This window comes from Haliaeetus albicilla, chromosome 10 (assembly GCF_947461875.1).
Source record: "Haliaeetus albicilla chromosome 10, bHalAlb1.1, whole genome shotgun sequence".
NCBI lineage: Eukaryota > Metazoa > Chordata > Aves > Accipitriformes > Accipitridae > Haliaeetus > Haliaeetus albicilla.
In genome coordinates, this window is record NC_091492.1 from 20,983,046 (window position 1) to 21,003,372 (window position 20,327).

The 20,327-nt window shown below is 38.3% G+C and overlaps 1 protein-coding gene across 2 annotated transcripts in view; it reads right to left on the reverse strand.

Moving 5' to 3' along the window:
• Nucleotides 1-20,327, reverse strand: part of PHAF1 (phagophore assembly factor 1) — a 35,975-nt gene that overhangs the window by 4,088 nt on the left and 11,560 nt on the right. For both annotated transcript variants that reach the window (XR_011326548.1, XM_069793739.1), the window contains 10 exons: nucleotides 17,677-17,720; nucleotides 17,309-17,388; nucleotides 12,629-12,723; nucleotides 9,757-9,854; nucleotides 7,922-8,034; nucleotides 5,745-5,878; nucleotides 5,039-5,122; nucleotides 4,251-4,333; nucleotides 3,421-3,464; nucleotides 1,422-1,465 (listed from right to left, as the gene is read on the reverse strand). Coding sequence is in view for 1 of the 2 variants with exons in the window: in XM_069793739.1 (XP_069649840.1) it covers nucleotides 1,422-1,465; nucleotides 3,421-3,464; nucleotides 4,251-4,333; nucleotides 5,039-5,122; nucleotides 5,745-5,878; nucleotides 7,922-8,034; nucleotides 9,757-9,854; nucleotides 12,629-12,723; nucleotides 17,309-17,388; nucleotides 17,677-17,720 (819 nt within the window). In the remaining variant the exon portion in view is untranslated. The remainder of the gene's footprint in view (nucleotides 1-1,421; nucleotides 1,466-3,420; nucleotides 3,465-4,250; nucleotides 4,334-5,038; nucleotides 5,123-5,744; nucleotides 5,879-7,921; nucleotides 8,035-9,756; nucleotides 9,855-12,628; nucleotides 12,724-17,308; nucleotides 17,389-17,676; nucleotides 17,721-20,327) is intronic.

The following is a 20,327-nucleotide window of genomic DNA, read 5'->3' on the forward strand; positions in this document are numbered from 1 at the left end:
AGTTTCACACACAAGACTGAAATAAGTCAAAGCACTAAAGGATGTAAGCAATTCAAGTCAAAAAGCAAAGAATGGCAACTTCCAGGTTGCTGACTCCAATTTTTTCTTCCCAGTATGGGACTCAAAATTCACTAAGCAAAGCCTTTATTTAGCACCCCAGGAGCCAAGAGAGCAGCACTGACCCTGGCTGAATGTTAACTGTAGAGCCACTGCTGAACACAATTTTTGAGAAGTTTTTCAACTTAATGTAGCTCTCAAACATGCATCAGCAACTGCCCAGTTGGAAATCTCAGGTAGGTGGTAAGGCTATACAGTTTTCAAGGAGTTCACTGTCATCAGGAGGTGTCACACAGGCAGTGACATTTTTGTATGGCCTGCTGCTGCCTGAGAAATGTCCCATTACTGGCACCCTTCAGAAGAAAGTGGAAGGGCACTGGACCCTCTTGGTCAAATACCACATGTCTTCAAAAGCTACATTAAGTAGAAAAGCTCTGAAAATTTTGTTTAGAAATATCTCTTCCAGCTAACATTCAGCCACCACTGCTATTGGTTCCCCCATCACTTATTTTACTGTTCTATTTCTACTTGCAGCTATCTGTCTTGGTTTCGGCTGGGATAGAGTTAACTTTCTTCCTAGTAGCTGGTACAGTGTTATGTTTCTGTTCGGTATGAGAGGAATGCTGATAACACACTGAGGTTTTCAGTTGTTCCTAAATAACATTTAGACTTAGTCAAGGATTTTTCAGCTTCTCATGCCCAGCCAGCAAGAAGGCTGGAGGGGCACAAGAAGTTGGGAGGGGACACAGCCAGGGCAGCTGACCCAAAGTGGCCAAAGGAATATTCCATACCACATGACATCATGCCCAGTATATAAAATGGGGGGAGTTGGCCTGGGGGGAATTGCTGCTTGGGAACTAACTGGGCATTGGTTGGTGAGTGGTGAGCAATTGCATTGTGCATCACTTGTTTTGTATATTCCAATTCTTTTATTATTATTATAGCCATTGTATTATTATTATCATTATTAGTTTCTTCCTTTCTGTTTTATTAAACTGTTCTTATCTCAACCCAAGAGTTTTGCCTTTTTTTTCCAATTCTCTTCCCCATCCCACTGGGTGGGGGGAAAGTGAATGAGTGGCTGTTACGGTACTTAGTTGCTGGCTGCGGTTAAACCATGACACTATTTTAAACGCAAAGCATGCAATAGGCATTAAGTGTGCTATTACGAATGCCTTCAATCCTTAACACAACAAAAATGTTTAAACCACAAAACATACATTAACTTTTGGCCTTCAACTTTTCTATTTTAAAACACCACGATACAACTACTATTATTTCTTCAAAGCATATTACAAATTCCGCATAGATCATTTAGACGGTTTAAGAAAAGAAGGAGAACATTCAGTTCTGCACAGACTTACCTTGCTATATGTTGTACATGTTTCTGTCTGTGAATCAGCACTATCTATGAAAGAAAAACAGAAAAGCATTTATAAGCTTATACTTGAACCTATATAATCCTATATTTTGGGAGGTTAGTTCAGATAGCAGGAGACATACAAGCATTAGATCAGTTCATATACAAATTTACCAGGGTTTACTAGCAACCAGAATTGTCAACATTGACTAAATGCAAGTTAAGGTGATTAAACAAACCTGCCTATTTACAGCAAGTTCCAAGTTCTAACACTATATATGTTTAAGCTGTAATCTTACATAGAAGAATGCCAGAGTAAAAGAAACATATCTTTGCACTGTTAACATGCCTAGCACAGCCACTCATTGAGATAACGTGATGTGCCACTCCTCAAGTCCAAACACTCCACTGCACTTGAAAAGGAGGCTGGCTAAAACTGACGGCTTGAGACTCAGGAGCTGGCAGGCTTGAAATCAGCTAAAATGCCACTCTTTCAAAAACACATATAGCAGAGAGCTTGGTAATTGCAGTCCACCTAGTAAATAATAGAAAAAGCTACAGGAGAGGACAGCATTGCATGTACGCTTACAGTCTTAGAAAGAAATTGTTTGCTGGTGGTTTCAAGCAGTGGTTCAGTCTGGAGCATTGGGAATGGACCTAGACGCTAAACAATTCAAACATAGCAAATAGTCTTTAATTTGATTGAAAGCTCCTCTGTATTTTCCACCTGCTAAATAAAAATGCTCTCTTCATGTTGAAAGAGTTCAGTGCCTGTGCAACTTCAACTCTGGCTGTCAATTTATTGTCCGACATTGAACTACAGAAGGTAGTTAATAAAGCTGCATCAGACACTGCCACCAGATGGAAGAAGATGGGCTCTTCATAAATTTTATAACATTTGTTTACAATTTGTTACATGTCCTGAACATAAGCTAGAGACCAGAAAGGTGAGCTAAAAAAAACCCCCAAAATCCCAAGACACATTCAGAAGAGATTCATGGTATTACTTGAGATGAATAAAAATCAGAAATTAATGCCTTTGAAGTACTGCACAATAACCTAATGGAAAAGAATTTATAAAGTGAGAACTTATTCTCTTGGCTGAAGTACAAATCAACTTTCATATAAGCTAGCATATACAGACATTGTTTTTCCAGGTTTTTATTCCTCTACGTGCTCAAACTGCTGTGACAGCCACAGGAGAATTGCACTTTACACAGGAAAGTGCTTTCAGTAAAAACCAATCAGAATGAAGAAAGCATCCCTGGCCAAAACCTAGCCAGCATCCACCATTCCCTGGGTAATCAAAATACACACTTTCCCAGTACACCTGTTAATTCTTATATTAAAGAAGTCTACCTCGATCCCTATGATCTTCAATCAAACAAAGTTCCCCATACTTTGTGGGGATGACTGACTTACACAGAGCTGGGCACATCTTAGTATCTTGTGGAATCAGCATTACTGATTATATATATTTTTTTCCAAGTGAACACAACACACATACTTGTCTATAGCACATAAAGCCAACATATTCTAGGTGTTCGTTTTCATTCCCAGCTAAACCAGTTTATATTAAATACCATGAATAAAGCTTTCAAGACCGAGCTCAGTGTTAAAAAGTTCAACAGTGGATTGGACAGACCAGCTCAGACTAACACTGCCTTACAGATTTTGAACCTCCAGGTACAAGGTAATTGATTTTAGCAGAGTGGCAGCATTACAGAAAACTAGTGATGTTGCAGCTAAATATTTGTATGATCCAAGTAAGTAAACTAGGTAGCGTAAGTAAAATCAGAGAACTGCTAACATGTCCTGAAGTATCTTTTTCACTTAAAGAGAAACCTAATCCCCAAATTTCTCCTCTGTCTCAATGACTTTCACTGTTCTGTTAGCATCCTCTGATAATAAGGATGCTTTAGAAATGAAAACTGATCACGCCCCCGCTTTGAGCATTTTGTGGTACATGCCCCCTGAAGCAGGACAACAGATGAACTACTCACCTCGCTTAATGACTAGCGGAATCTTGAATTCACAGCGATGGTAACTAGAAAGTGCAAATTGTAAAGCTATTAGAAAACAGAAAAGCCAACATAAACTGCATAGCACAAACTTAGGGCTCTTAACCAGTTTAATGAAAAGTCACATGAATAATAAAATGAAAATGAGAGTCTCAATGCTAACAGATTAAGAAGAGTTCTTATTCCTATTTTCTAGATCAGAAAAGGCGGCAGCCTGGGAATGTCCTAACATAATTTTCCAGAGGACACAAAAGATCCTTCAGCACAAATTACTCTGCTGTTACACAGAGTGGATGGAGAAATATTCAGCTTAGAAACAGTATTATAGAGTTCTCTGTCACTAACACTAACTGCTTTAATCAGACATCCATTCACCACTTCTTTAACTCATATTCCTCCTCTAATGAGTTTACATTTTAAAAGTATTGAAAATATGTTCAGAAGCATGAGAGAATTTTCTTTTTTTTTAAATCACTAACTGAAATAGTGTCAGGAAGAAAACAGCAGCCTACCTACCAGTAAATGGACACTTGCTAATACGAAGTTCACCTCTAGCAAGACAGTTTGCACATTATAGCTAGAACTATCTTACCTCATTTACTGCTTTAAGACATTCTTGACAATATAAAGGCATTTAAAACTAAAAATAAAATAATAAAAAAATGTGCTAATAATGATGGCTGAAACCTCCACAGACTACCAGATACACCAAAGACACTTGGAAAAAATACTGGAATTCTATAAGGGGAACATAAGATTTCCTTTTCAGGTGTTTTAAAATACTCTTTAAGAGATCATCTCTTCACACTCACATGTTAAAGTTGTAATGACCAGGATAATTTGTATGCAGGACAAATTTCTTCACCTTGTGAGTGTTTGCATCAAAGAGAATATCCTGTTGAAGAAAAAACAGACAGACATGAAGCAACTTGGGTAGTGGAAGGTGGCTTTCCCCAAACGAACCTGAGATTAGTTACAACAGTACAGGCATATAGTGATATGTATCTATTTCATTGGAACCAAATGGAACTATGAAAAGAAGTATTTGAAAATGAGACTATTTGTAAATTCAAATAAACACACATTTCCTCCAGCACTCAATCACAACTGCAGTTCCACTTGCTAATGTTGGCAAGTTTTCAAAGGAGGTCTTGTTTTTCCTGCATATTATTTACAGTAGACTAATGCAAAATAGCTGTAAAGAGGGACATGAAAGTTGAACTACATCCCACAGCTCGGCAAACTTTCACAATTGGTGTTATGGCACATTTATGCCAGATCTGCGGGACAGGAGCGTGGATTTCAGAAACAAGAACTAGTATAATCTATGCATCAGGCATGGCAGACAGAGAAAACCTAAGAGAATGCAAAAGCGCAAAGAGCCCTCCATCCACTGGTGGAGATGATAAAACATTACTGATTGAATTCACAAGTGCTAGAGAAAAAAGTCAGTGTTGTTTTTCATATCCAGAGATTCCTAAGGCAGCAATCAAGAGTTTTGCAGGCTCTCATTTCCCACACCCTTTAGCCTTCTGAAAGGATTGCTGTGTAACCAAATCAAAACTTTACAGGAATTTGTTTATGGAAGCTTCCCACTTACCACTCCAAGTGTGAAATAATTGAAGAAGTAGTCATTGCACTTTGATGGGACCTGCTTATGGGGCGAGGGTGAATGGATTTTCATCTGCAAGAAACACATTTTTCAGGTGTATTTAATAACGCTCACAAAGATGAATGCCATTAACATCATCACTACATTCAAACAAATTGTCATAATCTCATTTGAAGCCCTTGTTCAAACATGTAAGATACTGTGCTTCATGACAGGACCATCAGCTGCTTGCAGTGGCACAATGACACACCATTTTTTTTCTGCTTTTAGTTATCTGAAGTAAAAGGTTTACTCATATGCTGCTATGTAAAAACATTAAGAAAGGATCAAAGTATGTGTTGAAGTTATTTTACGTAAAATATAATTAAAAAATAGGCAGTACACACTTGCTAAGGCTCTTTTGGATTCAGAAGTGCTCCTATTTTTATCAACTTTTAAACAAGTTAAAGTGATGCAGTTTTTTGTTTTTTTTTTTTTAATTTAAACAGATTGGCATCGATTTAGCTTAAAAAAAGCTTTTTAAAACCAAATTATATAATGGTTCATCCTGGTCTATTATATGTCAAGTGAAGCACTCATAATTTGTGCTACATGTCAGTTTAACTTCACTGGCCTTGCAAAACACAGGCCCTGTGATTAAACTGAGACAGCACTGAACAGAGACAAAGTCCTGCACCTGAATGAATTCCCTCACCTTATCTTCAGACTTGTAGAAGACTTTGTGCGGAGACCCCAAGGTGCTCAGCACATCCTGGCACGAATCACCAAAGTATACACAACGCTCAAATACCCGCATCTTGGCATCGGCTAAAACACCCGGGCCACAACCTGAGGAATGGAAAACAACTCAAAATTCATCCTTCCTGATCAGAGAATACATCAGCAAATCAACGTGAAAAGCTTAGCATTCCTCTATTTATCACAAAGCAAACAGCTGCATTCTTTAGACAACAGTGCCAAACTAAATTTAACCATTTATTTTGCAACAGTTTAAACATATCTTATTGAAGTGATGTATGTGCTGACTGTTGCAGAGATCCCCATCTTATTAACCTCCAACTTCAGCAATGCTATCTTCACTTCCTTGCCATTCACATGAACATGACTTGTTTTCCTAGCCAGTCTCAATTTCGTCAGCTAGTTATTAGCAGTAGGTACCAGGAATTATTTCTATCCCTAAATATTCTACTTTAGCAGCCAGAGATGTATCTCCAGCTAAAAAAGTAAAGCCCATAAAGAAGTTCCTCATCCATATTAACTGTATAAGAAAAAATACATTCTTTACTCAAGATTCCCATAGCTTATTAAATCAATAGCAAGTATGTCCCTATGCAAACAATGTTAAAAACTGATCTTATTGAATAGTCATTACATAGATGAATTGTCATCAAATGACATACCTTAGCAGATGGTAAGAAATGAAAGACCTTACAGTTTGTGACCCCATTTGCTTTCAGGGATGCAGCATCTTACATTTACGAGAACGCATGTATACGTATGCATGTAACATTTGCAGTTACTGCAAAATACAGGATGTGCTCTAAATACTCACTTAGCTTTTCTCATTATGCATTATTTATGTAGCTAGTTACCCAATAAAATAAATCAGAAAAATCCAATTGAGTCATCCCTGATTTCTTAAGCAAGAGTTACTTCAAATTAATACACTTGCAGAGAAACTTGAGCTAGAACAGGTGCATAATATGTTCCACAAAGGAGTTTCTGTAAACTTTAGCAAGACAAGAACAGCACATGTCCAGACTGCCACTCCGCAAGTTTTAGTCTGACACTTACTGATATTTTAATAATTATTTTATTCATTGACAACATTTTCTTTAAGCTGCATATATATATTTTTAACTAAACTTGACACTCTACCTTAGAAGTGTCCAATTTCTCAAAATCATTTATACTATTATGTTATAGCTAACTCCTTCCCTAGTACACAAGGATATATGTTCCCTGTCCTAGGCAGCTCTCCATTATCTTCCTCTGTAAAGAGAGAAGCAAATTAACTTGAAAACATCTTCTCCATTTTTATTCATATTTTATTCTTCATCTTAAATTTTCTCCTTTTTAACTTTCGCATATTGCGAATGTATTCCAAGTGTTTTCTCAATATACATACAGTTAGTAATCAGAACAGGTGAAAAGCCGAGTCTGCTAATGAAAATTGTTAAAAACATCTCAGCATTTTTTCTTAAAAACATTGTCAAGTCTCAAGTGATGGTGACTGAACAAGGCTCCTTTGCAGTCATTATATCCTTCCTTAATTTCTAAGCACCGCCCCTCCATCTCTGAAAGCACACTCAAGGAGAAGGTACTCATCAGTCTCTGTCACTTTCACTGCTGTCTCCTACAGCAAATGAAAATGAACTGAATTTAAGGTGCAGTCTAAGGCTGCAGCATTGATGTCATCTCTTGCTGGCATTTTTAAAAGCCTTCCGGAATTAATCAAAAAAATATCAACATCATACAGCTCACTGGAATCTCAGAAAATGCACATGTATAAAAGGTTTCTTGATTCCCTGTGGGTTTTTTTTCAGTGATGTACTTGCATCTGTTTTATTCTACACATACACCTGGAGACAAATTCCACTTCTGCAAACAGTCTCTAAGGTCTCAGAACTACCAAAAACAGGGCTACAGTCCTCTGTGATCTCTCCAGGGCCAGGGAAATGTAGCAGCAGGCAGACTCACCTTCACAGGGGTTTTTTTTGGTTTTGTTTCCAATAGTTCAAAATAAGGTATAGAGAACACTTTGAAACCACCTGTAAAAGCATCACAAATAACCTATGCTTAATTGATACAGGTTTACCCCTCTTTTCCGGACTAAAGCAACCAGTTCAATGTTCTGAGTGTCACTAATACCTGCAGTGAGTAGGCGAAGCCGTAAACCTGAGGGTCCAGTTCCGTCTCTCAGAACGTCAACGTTCTCGGCATACACATTACCAAGGAAACAGCTGAGAGGCATCAAGGGAGCCCTGAAACCAATCACACAAAAACATGCATAGGATTCACTCAATCTTCAAATTTTCCATTAACAAGCTGGTACCAGTTCACTGGAACAGAGCACGTCAATTTTGACAAAGCTGCATTTAACTCACACTGAAGACTGAAAGTTATATTAAACCTAAGGATCAGAAAGTCTGGGGAAAAAGGAAGAGAAACAAGGCAGCACTCAAATGCAGGACCTTTACTACCAATGAAACAAACAGCAAGTTTCAGAGACTCCAGGAATTATGGAAACTGTATCTAGCCTTTGGATACCTCCTATGAGGTGTCATCTCAGACTTCTGTCAGGGAAAATAGAGGTTGTAGAGTTTTTAAAGACACTTACTCCTTGATTTAGGCATATCACCCAAATGCAGCAGAAAAGCCTCTCCATGATGCTCTCACTGCTCTTGGGAAGGTACTCCATAGCCCAGAACATGAAATCAGCTTATGCAGGGATACCACAAACAATCAATCGTGCTTCTTTACTGGGAAAGTTCTTATTTTAATTCAATTACAGTAATACTTGAGAAAATAACAACAGCCCCAAGTAAGATATTTCCAATGGAATGGCTGCTTTTTTGTGTATTAGTTTGTATACGCTCTGTAAAATTCACTGTTCTTATGTGTATTTCTCCTCTGCATGAATGACTTGAGCTAAAACACAGGCTCTGAACTCTCATACACACATATTACAGAGCCCCATGCGACAATTAGTGCTTTCACTAAAGCCCCACCATGTCACAGATGGGCACAGACAACACATTTTTCTGAAGTGCACTTATTTCTAATTAGGAGACAATGTCTGCATAAACAAGGTTCCCTCCCTTCTGAGCAGTAATCCAAGGATGTGTTAAATCCTCTCCTGGCATTAAAACACAACTGACTCTGCAAAAACTACCACCTTATCAGTTTGGGTAGTTATAAGCTGAAAGGAAGAATTTACAGAAGTCCTTTCAATACTTCCTTGAGTAAGGAACCCCAGGAACAATGTTTTTAGAAAGAGCAAAACATCAGATGTTGTACAATAAATTACTGCTTAAAAGAAGACAGAATACAATACCATACAAACCATTAACCATATTAAAATATAACTATTCCATTAGTATTAAGGCATGAAGATTAGTTTTCTGAGAATAGTAAGTTCAGTCAGGTAACTACAAATATATTGAATATATGGTAGATTATGCATATGGCTTAAGCCTGAAAACACATATTTTATTGTTTTTGTATAGTGAGAGAGTTTAAGACCCTTGGTAGGACCCTGCCATGACACACATACTACCAATACACTACAAAATTACTGACTGCCTACACCAAATTTGATTTGCCTAGAGAGAGGTCATTAGCATGCAAACAAAATCTAGATTAAGAATAGCCTAACCGCATCTCTTACTGGATTCACTACATTTCCTCCTTTACATAATTAATTCATTTTCAGGTCAATTGAATTAGCCTACTAGAGCTGAGCCAAGCTGTTTTTATAGCAACATAAATCAAGCCAACATTTGATTATATGGTCTGAGGACAACGCCTATGGAAATTGAAAGAGGTTGGTATCTAAAGGCATTCTGCACACTACCAAATTCATAAAAGACTCAAACTGAACTAAAAAAATGTATTATTATATTCAGCATTCACAAAACCCTAAATAAATGCGGAAGAAAAAGTATATTCTAAATTATCAAAACAGCACGACTAGCTGTACATACTTCGTATCCTGCAGACTGTTTCCGTTGTAGATGTACATACGTTTCACAGTCGCACCATGTGGAATTTGCAGAGAGGCTAGACCATGGGCAAAGTTAGGCTGTGGATATACAACATCATTCTTGTTACATGACACAGTAGACACTTAAGGCCAAAGTTATAAATTACTTTAGAAATATAATATATGCTTACCAATTTGGATAAGTCTCTAGCCAAAGACAAGGGGGAAAAACTACAATAAAACGCCGTTCTAGATGGTGGTTTTTTACGTTATGCCACTCCTGGATTCCAAAGCTGGGTTGAAACACTCACTATGTTTCTCCACCAAAAGATGGCACTAGTCTGACAATTAGCCATGGTATGTACTGAGAATTCACATTTTCTTGGTTTGATCACTGGCACTAGCAATGTAAAGTATTCGTACTGATACGCTGCATTTAAGTTCTAAGAAATTGGCTATCTTAAAGGTAGAACTTCTTTTTTTCTCACCCACTGCATTAATTTCAGCCTTTTAACATTTTTGCTGGTTTGTAAAATGCCTTTATCTGATGAACAGACTCATTCATTAAATAATTTTCCGCTCTCCTTATCACCACATTCTTACACATATTGTTTTGATAGGGATTTTGAGCGTTCTCATCAAATAGAAAGCGTGCTAAGGAAGTCAGGTTCATTCTTCTAGTGCGGTTAAGAGCCTATTTCTTTCAACTCTGAAGATGACAGGACCTTCTTGAAGACGGCCAACATACTTTGCTGGCACTGGACAGAAAAGAAACTAACGTTGTCACAAGCAGTCAACAAAAACATGATGCACAATATGCAACTATTATCCTGGTCTACTTTAGCAGGACATCATGTAAGGTAAACACAAAAAGTTACTCTTACGGAAAAGAAAAAAAAAAATTAACCCAGAGCAATGACTTTCACTGCTGTAGGTATTTAGAAGGGAACGTCCACTACTTTGCAAATCTAGAGATGCCCTGATTTCAATCCTCTTTCTGAATTTGCCCAGAACATGAATACCTCAAAACACAGCTTTATAAAGTAGTCAGAATTTAGATTACTTTTAAACATACTTATGCCTTAGCAACAGAGAAATCTCCTCCAGAGCCATGGAAGCGCCTGGGCCACATATGCCTCATTTCTTAACAGAAACAGTGCAAGTAGGCTTTCATGTTCTCCTCACCTGCAGTTTGTCACCAGCTATATAAAAAAGCCAAAGTTTTCTTCAGAGTTTTTTCATTTCCATAAGCAGAGATTACACCGCTTTGCTAACTAATTTAGCATTCCTATATGATCCCCTCTGAACTTGAAAGATTTTGACATCTTCAGATTTCATTGAACTATTTGGTCTTTCCTAACATTCCTCCCCGAAAGGCTCCACAAACAGTCATCTTCCCTGTGGACTGTTTCATACTACTGTGTTTTCTAAACTATCCTACTTCTACCTATTTAAAATCCTGGGGAGAATTTCACCTTTCACTCTGTGCAAACAGCATTTTACTAACCTCATTTGAACAACTGGATGAAAGACTTTGAGACCGCAAAATTATTTTCTCCACTGTTCTGGCAGCTATGAAGAACTGTATCATCCCCAAGAACCACACTATGTCCCTCTCAAAGCATATTTGCACCAAGCATTCTGTAACTATCCCTAATTGTTTTCTTAGTTAACTGAACCAGGTACCAAAACAAGACACACAGATGCAATGGCTAAAATTGATTCTAGCAGTTTTATTTTAGTATCTTTTAGTTTTAGGTAGTCCTCAAGGAGTAGGGAGTTGGACTCCGTGATCCTTGTGGGTCCCTTCCAACTTGAGATATTCTATGATCTTTTCAAATCTTCGGTGTAACAATTGACTTTCTTAGCAGCTCAGCCATTTCATTCATAAATACCCTGGGAACTTTTGCATGAAAAGCACCTAGTCTTTGTTGGGACATTCTTTCTGTTTGGCTTATTATGTTTCTATTTACCTTCCAGTATTTCTGAAGCCCAACTGACCTTCACTACTGCTAAATAATAACTTCCCCTAAGGTTACCCCCTGTTCTCTCACATGTCAAAACACAACTACTAAAGTACTAGGCTGTGACATAAGAACATGTGTAATCATGTTGGTTGTCTTCTTCCACTTCGCTTTGGCTCTCATATGCTCCTTCTTATTTACCATACAGCATGCATTCTTTTTAACTGATGAGCCTAGATAATACAACTGAGGGCATTTCCATCCTCACAGAAAACAGGTTATATGTACAGTTTTGTTAGTATAAGTGGAAATCACGGAAGACCTGATCTTGTTTCCACTACAGACAGTGATTTCCAAAGATTTCAGAGAGCACAATAATATGTTCAATTATTCAGTAACTCATCAGAACATTTGGTGAATACGCAAACAGGCATTACAAATTAAGCTCATTCATTTGGCTTTCTAAAAGCGCTCATACTGAAGGACACTTAAGATGAAGGACGCTTAAGATGAAAATGTATTTTATGAACTCTCTCCTAGTTTAGTTGCATAATCACTTTGATGAGATTCAAAAATATCTGATAAAAGAACAGCCTTCCAGTAGATTGCTTAATATTCACGTATTTGCATAGACACTGCTTGTATTTTTAGAAGACTCCTTTCAACAACAGAATTGCTAGTCCCAGTTCATGATACAAGCAAAACCTCTCAGCATATGCCTTCTGCTAAAAGGAAGAAAATGTTTAACTTCAACATGATATCACAGCATGAATAAGAGCACAGCTCAGGAGTTAAATTCCTTCCAAATTACTGGTTTCTTTTGCTTGCAGGCGAGACACACTGTAGGTGATATTTCGCAAGTACCATAGCAGCAAAAGGTCTATCCATTAACTAAGAATGATTGCTGACCTCGTACTTCGGAGTTTCAGTCCAGGAGTCTAACTGAAAAGAAAACGACAGTCCTCTGAAATTGAGGTGAAAGAGTTGCTCAGCTGAATTATACACTAAAAGGGAAAAGAAAGTAAAAACAGAGTTACCAAAATAAACTAAGAATTTTCCAGTTCAGATCTAACAGCACTTTCATCACCTCAGTGAATTTACTACATCTCAAGATGTGGGAGGAACACAATTACACTAGACAATAATAGTTTTGCTTTTAATTTGTTGCAGTAGAAACATACCAACAAGAGAAACCTTAGATTCATTAGAGCTGCCTATGCAAGCCTGTAGGCACTAACCTATCCCTAATGATACAATTATACAATGACACAATCAATTATACCTTAATATCCCTAAAGGAGTTTAAACAGCCACTATTAGTACAAAACAATTCTGTTCATTGTTACGTGAAACACCTGTACAGTATCAACCAGAAAGTTTTTTAGACAGATGTGCCCCAGAACGCTGATAAATTCCATATTTCACACCACCAGGAAGCATGTTCCCGAGTGGGAGCTCACAGGTACCTCCCTGCCACTTCCACCTCTCTTCCCAAGAGGAGCTCTCGCTTGCATGCCCCAGTTCAGATACCTGCATTCCTGAGTAATATGGCACAACAAGAAAATGCTTCAGACATGCAGGTCCTAGGCCATTTATGATGATAATTAAAAATAGTATCATCAGAAACACCAGCTGATTGGTCAGCTTTTACAAAAAGCAGCAATACATTAGAACACACACAGACTTCCAGCTGTCATCACGTCATGAGATGTCCTGATTTACTGCAATAAATTGCACAGCATCAACTATAAACAGCAATAAAAGTCACCCCAGTACTTACTCTAACCAGACATACTATTTTGCGAGACTGTGGAATGCTTAAAAACAACCCCAGGAGACTGGGAGCTTGGGAACAGCTTTGGGATTGATGCTACCGAACTTCAACCTGTGCCCAGTAGCCACTGGGGGGAATGCAGTGTTCTTGTACCACACAGAAATTGGTTCATTTGCAAAACAGTCTGAAAACAGCAGAGGCAAAAAACAATAAGGAAACACTGTAACAAGAGAAGCTGCTTTCTTCCACTTTACCAAGGGAAACCAGTTCAATATCCCCCTTTTTTCTTACAATTTTATATTTAAGATGACATAGCATAGAGAGAAAAATGCATACAAATATCCCCCCCAAAGTGCCTTTCAAACCTTCAACTTGAGACACATGTCACAAGGTATCTGGACAATGCCAGACCACCCAGGATAGAAAAATAATAGTTGAGCAATAAGCATTAAGCTTTCAAAAGTCATCCTTTGCCTTTTCTGCAGAATGTGCTGGTTAAGAGCATTTTCCCTGCTTGTCGCTCAAAGGAAAACGTGTGGGGAGAGGGAAATGTTTTGATCTGCAGGAAAATTACACAAATATCTCTCATGTGATAAATTATGATGCATCTTTTCCAAAGCCCAGAGCCAGCTGGAGAAGTGTTTTTCCCCTAGTCATGCCAAGTGTGATATCTGATTATATAAATCACATCAGTTCCCATCCCCTGCAATGTTTGTTGATGTTTAGGCTTAAAGGGCAAGGAATGTTTTTATCCTTATGAAGTTCTCTCATGTATCCCTCAAGACCATATGTCACAGCCACCTGACTGAACAAGGTAAGACTGTTCTTTATTATTATTTTTTTAAATTTATTTACTGCAGAATACTTTCATTCAAAATTGCTGATAGAAGCAAAAAGACTGCTTCTTTGCTGCTGCACTTTGGGTGAAGGAAGGGAAGAGAGTCTGCCTTCCAGGAAAGCAGCAGAGTGTGACCAGCTGGAAAACATTTCTGTAGAGCAGGACAGGACAAAGCCACTGACACCAGCAAGCCAGCACAACAGACACAGTCCTGATAAAAGCAGAGGCAGATCCAAAAGCCAAGTCTTCCTGGTGTCAAGCACAAGACCCTTCTGGCACCTCAGGGGAGGCTGGGCAACCTCTGAAGTCTCCGAGACTTGCAGAGCTAGAAGACAGGACCCCCCCCAATCCTTGCAAGGTCACTGTGGCAGGAGGGAAGGATGGTTTTTTTCCTTCCATCTTATGATTTCAGTTCAATTCCCCAGCCCTTATCCATGCTGAATGGCACTTCGGCAAACAGCCACATCCACAAGGACTCGGAACAGGATGTGATTTCAACAGAACCACTGGCAAGAGCAAGCGCTCCCCAGCAGGAGGTCAGGTCAGAGAATCATGGAAATGTGGGATACAATCTTGGCTTGGATGAAGCTATTGACCTCCAAAGTGGTCATATTTCAATCAGCCCCATGACAAAGATAATACCATGTTTCAAACTAACATTAGCCAAAAAGTAATTAAGATGGTCGCAATTTTCCTGACAACTCTTCTTTTTTAAAGCCACTGATTTGGCATAACCAAAACTGCTCACTGAAGGTCGGTTTCAACACAAAACCGTTGCTAACCTTTTGAAATATGTTTTGAAACTATCACTGCATCCTGTTGCCGGAAAGTTCTGCTGCAACCACCTTGGTTTTAAGTAAAAGACAACATTTTGTTTGAAATTCTAGTGGTGGTTAACACAAATAAACAACAAAATACTCTTACACTTAAAGGGCTTGCATTGGGGTTTTGGAGGAGTAGTGGTACAGAGAAGAAAAGGGATAGTTATGTCATACTTTCATTCATGAAAACTGGCATTTGGTACTTTGGTCACATTAAGAGGAAGGTTTCTTTTCCCACCTTTCTCTCCCCATCCCCACCTCAAATTTTTGTGGGACATGAAAACACCGTCATCATCCCTCCCACGTACTGAAAACTATTCTGGTTTTTTGCCTTTTCTGTTTCAGAAAATACAAAGAAAAAAGTTATCATCAAAAACTTGCACTGCACAATACAGTTCAAACTGTTTATGACAGGCAGCTTAATAAAGAGCATTTAATTCTGCTAAGTAGGCTACTAATGGAAGATACCAAATTTCCAGTGAGGAAACTGAATAAGCAAATGCACTAATGAAATGGTAAGAGGCCAATATTTTAATAAATACATTTTCATATCTACATGTCACTGGATGAAAAGATGTTATGAAAAACTATCATCAGCTGAAGCAAGTGCGCAAGTTTTCTTAATTGAATATGACAGGCGCACAAGAACTGGCAAATTCAGCATGAAGACATGTGGTGCCAAACTATGTTTTTTAAGTGCTTGCACAGAATTTTATGCAGTAATAAAACATGCTATTTCTATCATAAGCAATGCTTACAGCTCAGTATATATTTTTACGGTTCATAATATCACAATTTTGCAAGCACTTCACCTCTAAATATTTACAAATAAACCACTGTCACAGAACAAGTAAATATTATACACTGTCAAGGATATGGAACCACTTTCACCCTTCCCAGATTCTACATAGTCTGTCGTACATACTATTATCATAATAGATCTAACTATAGATCTCAGAGTTTCTGCCTAAGAAGAAACGTTAAGATCATGACCGAAGTGAAGTTTAAAAAGGCCAGTTCTGGTCCTTGGAGTATTATGGCTAGAAATCCAAGATTCATTTATCTCAATCTGATATTCATCTACTACAGCAGGCTTTTAAGCAATGATGTTACTTTAGCCACATGACCCTCTACAGTTAATAAATCCTGTTCCGTAATGTGCAAGAGATTGTCTGCAGAAAACACGGACAAAGACTGGATATGCAATCGCCATCAATCACAAAAAACACTAGCCTATTTGGGATCAGCCTGACTACTGCAAATGGACTGGGTTAAGCTAAAAACAGAAAATGATGCTCTAAAAAAGGTATGTTGCCTATATGGAGTTAATCATCTTTCTTGTTATGCCAGTTTGTGGCTCCATTTCTTTAAAGTTTCTGAGCAGTTTTATTTTAAATATCCTCTTCAAAGTTTCACCACTAGCTTATATTCATCACTTACCAAACCCCTGAAATACACTCTCCATTCTCATATGTGAACAAGGAGCTTAAAGATAGTCTTTTTCCTGCTACAGAGGTGGTGAACAGCCAAGTAGCTGTGCAAGAGTCAGAGTGGGTTCAGCCAGGTTAATTAAACTTGTCCTGGTTCTGGTCGTGCTGCACATCAGCTGGCTTCACACCTCCCCAGTGCTCCCAGTAACAGGAAGGAGGCACAGGGAGATGGAAGCCAGTTATACACAGGCTCAGACTTGATCCTGCCCTAGCAGGGGTATAACTACGTTCTCAGAGCACGGAGCCTTAGCAAACAGTCCTGGCTGACTCTGCACAGAGATCGGCTCAAATGACTGTACGTTCATGGTATACTTAATCCCTAAGAACATTTGAGAGCTGACCATGCATAAGAATGTGTAAAAACAACAGCATCAACAACAAAGCTCACAATTTTCTGGTACTGGCAGTTCAAAACAGATCATTAATGATCTCTGAACACACCATTCTGTGCCAATGACTCTCTGCCTCACTATTTCACTTAAAGTCACAACTGAACTTACAGTACATTTTACATGATATCCCAGCAATAAGAATACAACCATTCTGGAACACAATTTCAGATCATTTGACAATAGAATTGTCTACACATTTCTCTAGGCAGACATACAAGGAAGACTTCCTGGAAAGAAGTCTGTCAATCTAGGTGTGCTTCTCAAAAAGACTTACCTCCTGGATGTGTTGCTCCAAATGACTGATCAATTTGTTCTATAGTTGGAGCAATTGCCTGAGAGTTAAAATGGACACCACTGAAAAAGAAAACAAAATTAATCTGTCTTAAGAATATTGAACGGATGCTACAAACATTTACTAATAGCAATACCACATTTAAATTGGAAGAAGTCTTCAAGACTGAAGGAAAGAGTAAACTAGTAATTTCACCAAGTGCTATGTTCAAGAAAGGATAATTATCTACATTCTTTTTTGACAGTTATTTTGGTTTTTTAACAAGAATGAGCGAAAAAATTAACTCAGGATTAAAAAAAAATGAGAAGGCAGTCACTCTAATCAATCATGGGAGGTCTTAAATCACTTACCAATATTTTAACTTCACCTTAGTCAAGTCATAAACTTCAATCACCTGAAACACAGGAAACAGAAACATTACCATACTTCACACATTTGCAAATCATTACAGAGGCAAATTCTTGTCAAAAGGCAAGACTAGCTAGTGCTGCTCGCTCTCCTCTTTAACAGAACTCTGCTAGGATAAATCACATTGACAGAGATGAAACTCCAAAAACTTGACTCAGCAGCTGCGCATCTGAAACAAATCCTGAAGAACAACGATGGGTTCAGTACAGTACCTCCAGATCTTGTGTAAATCAGCACTGACTGGCAGAAAGTAATCTTTTCACTAATACATCAGCACCTTGATTTCTGCAAAGATTACTCCTCAGCAAGTTCAAAGGAAAGTAATAGCAAAGGTTAGCTAATTAAGGAATCCTCTAATGAATGTCAAACAGTAGGCCATTCCTTGGGTTGCTTTTATTACCCTGAAGAATGCCTGTGCAGGGTAGTTAAGTCCTAGCACTGACTGCACTGTTCTAACCTTCCAACTCCTTCTAAAGTAAAAGATGAACACAGCAAGACTAAGTAGTAGTATTCCATTTCAATACTACATAAAAAGATATCTAGCAATCTCTCCAAGCATTACAGAAGACAATCAAGAGAGCAGGCCACAAAGAATCAGAACAAGCCATAATACCTAGTTCTGATATTTATTAAATATTTTAGACCTTACTGAATATTCCAAGGAGCTCCCCTCTCTGCAGACAATATTAGGTATGGATCCTTTGTTCCGAACACATTACTGCAAATGTGCATCCAAGATTGATTTTTATGTGACTGTTACTGGATCTTGAGGCTAGACTGGGCTTTAAGCAGATCATTTTTGGCGACTAACCATTGTCAAACACAAGCTTCTTCCACCCTACATACGTGTTCCTGTGTAGCGTTCGCCGCATATCAAGGTGCCACGATTAGATCACTGATCACCCCCCGGACCAGGGAAAGAGACAGATAACACACACAGTGTGAGCGCCAACTTCCGCCTTTTATTGCGCAGTCAATTCCTTTTATACTAACAAGGGTAGGTGGGATTACAGACACATCATAAGGCTGCGACTAACCCTCTAACTTTCCGTGACATCGCGAGATCTTCCGAACGCTGAACCCTACATTCCTGTGTCAGCAGGAAAAGGAAAATACGTAGAACACATCATAACTGCTGTAAAGAAAAGGTAAAGCACTTGTTATGCTTTGTATAATCCTCCAACAAATCAGTGGCAGATTTAGAAAGGCCTCACTCTTCAGTTATGGAATAAAGCAGAATTGCCCAGGGAGCTTCCTACCAAATGTGGCTTTAAAGCCTAAAAATAACATCAGCTAAGAAGGAAGTCTTGGTTTTGGGAGATGCCCAGCAAATAACCCTAAATAAAACAACTTGCAAAGCTTAAACCACCATCTTACAAAAAAATTAAAAAAAAAATAAAAAAAATCAACATTTAATGGTATGCTGTTGACTCATAAAAAGTTGGAAGAGTTCTCTGAAGCACTTTGTTTGCTCAGGAAACCCACACATTTCAGGATATAAGCAACAAGTACAGCACAAAGCAAGTAACAAATGAACATTCTGGCAAAACCAACATAAAGAAGAGCAAACAAATTTTTCTTCTTAATAAATATACTTTGAATTATGCTTCTTGAAAAACTTTGTTATCCAGTATTTTAATTCAAATGCAGTTTGACAAGTCCAGGTTTCCTTTACTGCACAGCTTGTTAAAAACAAAGGCTACTTTTATGAAAAGCTAGGAATGATTTTACATTTTTTTTAGTGACCTTGCACATCATCTTTTCCCCCATTCCAGAAAATGTTTCTTAAAACAGAGAAAACCACCCTCCCCAAGATCTAGTTTTGCAGCAACTACCAGAGAGCATTGGGCACTCTCCTGAAGTTCTGCTGAAACATGCTGCGGTGGTGGAAGACAAAAGGATGAGTCGAACAACAAAAAGGAGCAGTACATGAGCAATAGCACGTTGCACAAATGAGGTCCCCCATGAGAGAAACACCCTGACAGCAGCCAACAGGCACCGATTTGCCATCAGCCCTCCTCCCACAGTTCAGACAGATCTATTCACATCAACATTTCTTTTTACTAACAGCAGAGGAAGAAACAAGTGCAACTCAGCAAAATTTAAAGGTAGTCAAAAGATCTCATAGAAGTCATGAAAGACACATATTGAAGAAACACTGCAACAGGCCATAGCACTAGAAAAAGATTTATTTTTTAAACTACAGAAGCTACACTGATAGAAGGATTAACATGATCCTTTCTGTGTGCAGAAGAACAAAAACTGAAAAGACCAAGGACTATTCAGTGATGGGTTTACTACACAGCCAGAAGTCAGTTGGTTTAAATGAGTAAAACCTGATGTTTTGTCAGACTCAGTGTTTTGATAATTACTACCAAGTAAGACTCATAAAAACGTTCAGGTATGTACTAACCAGCAATAACAACAGACCAACACTCTGAAATCTGACTCTTTTTGACCTCAGAGGGAGCATGTGTGAGACCCCTTGTTGCTAAAATTCATAGCAATGTTTTCAGGACCTGGTCCTGGATCTAATCTTTCATGTTAGCTCATGTTAGTAACATCTCCTGCAGTGCTTTGGCTACTGAAGGTG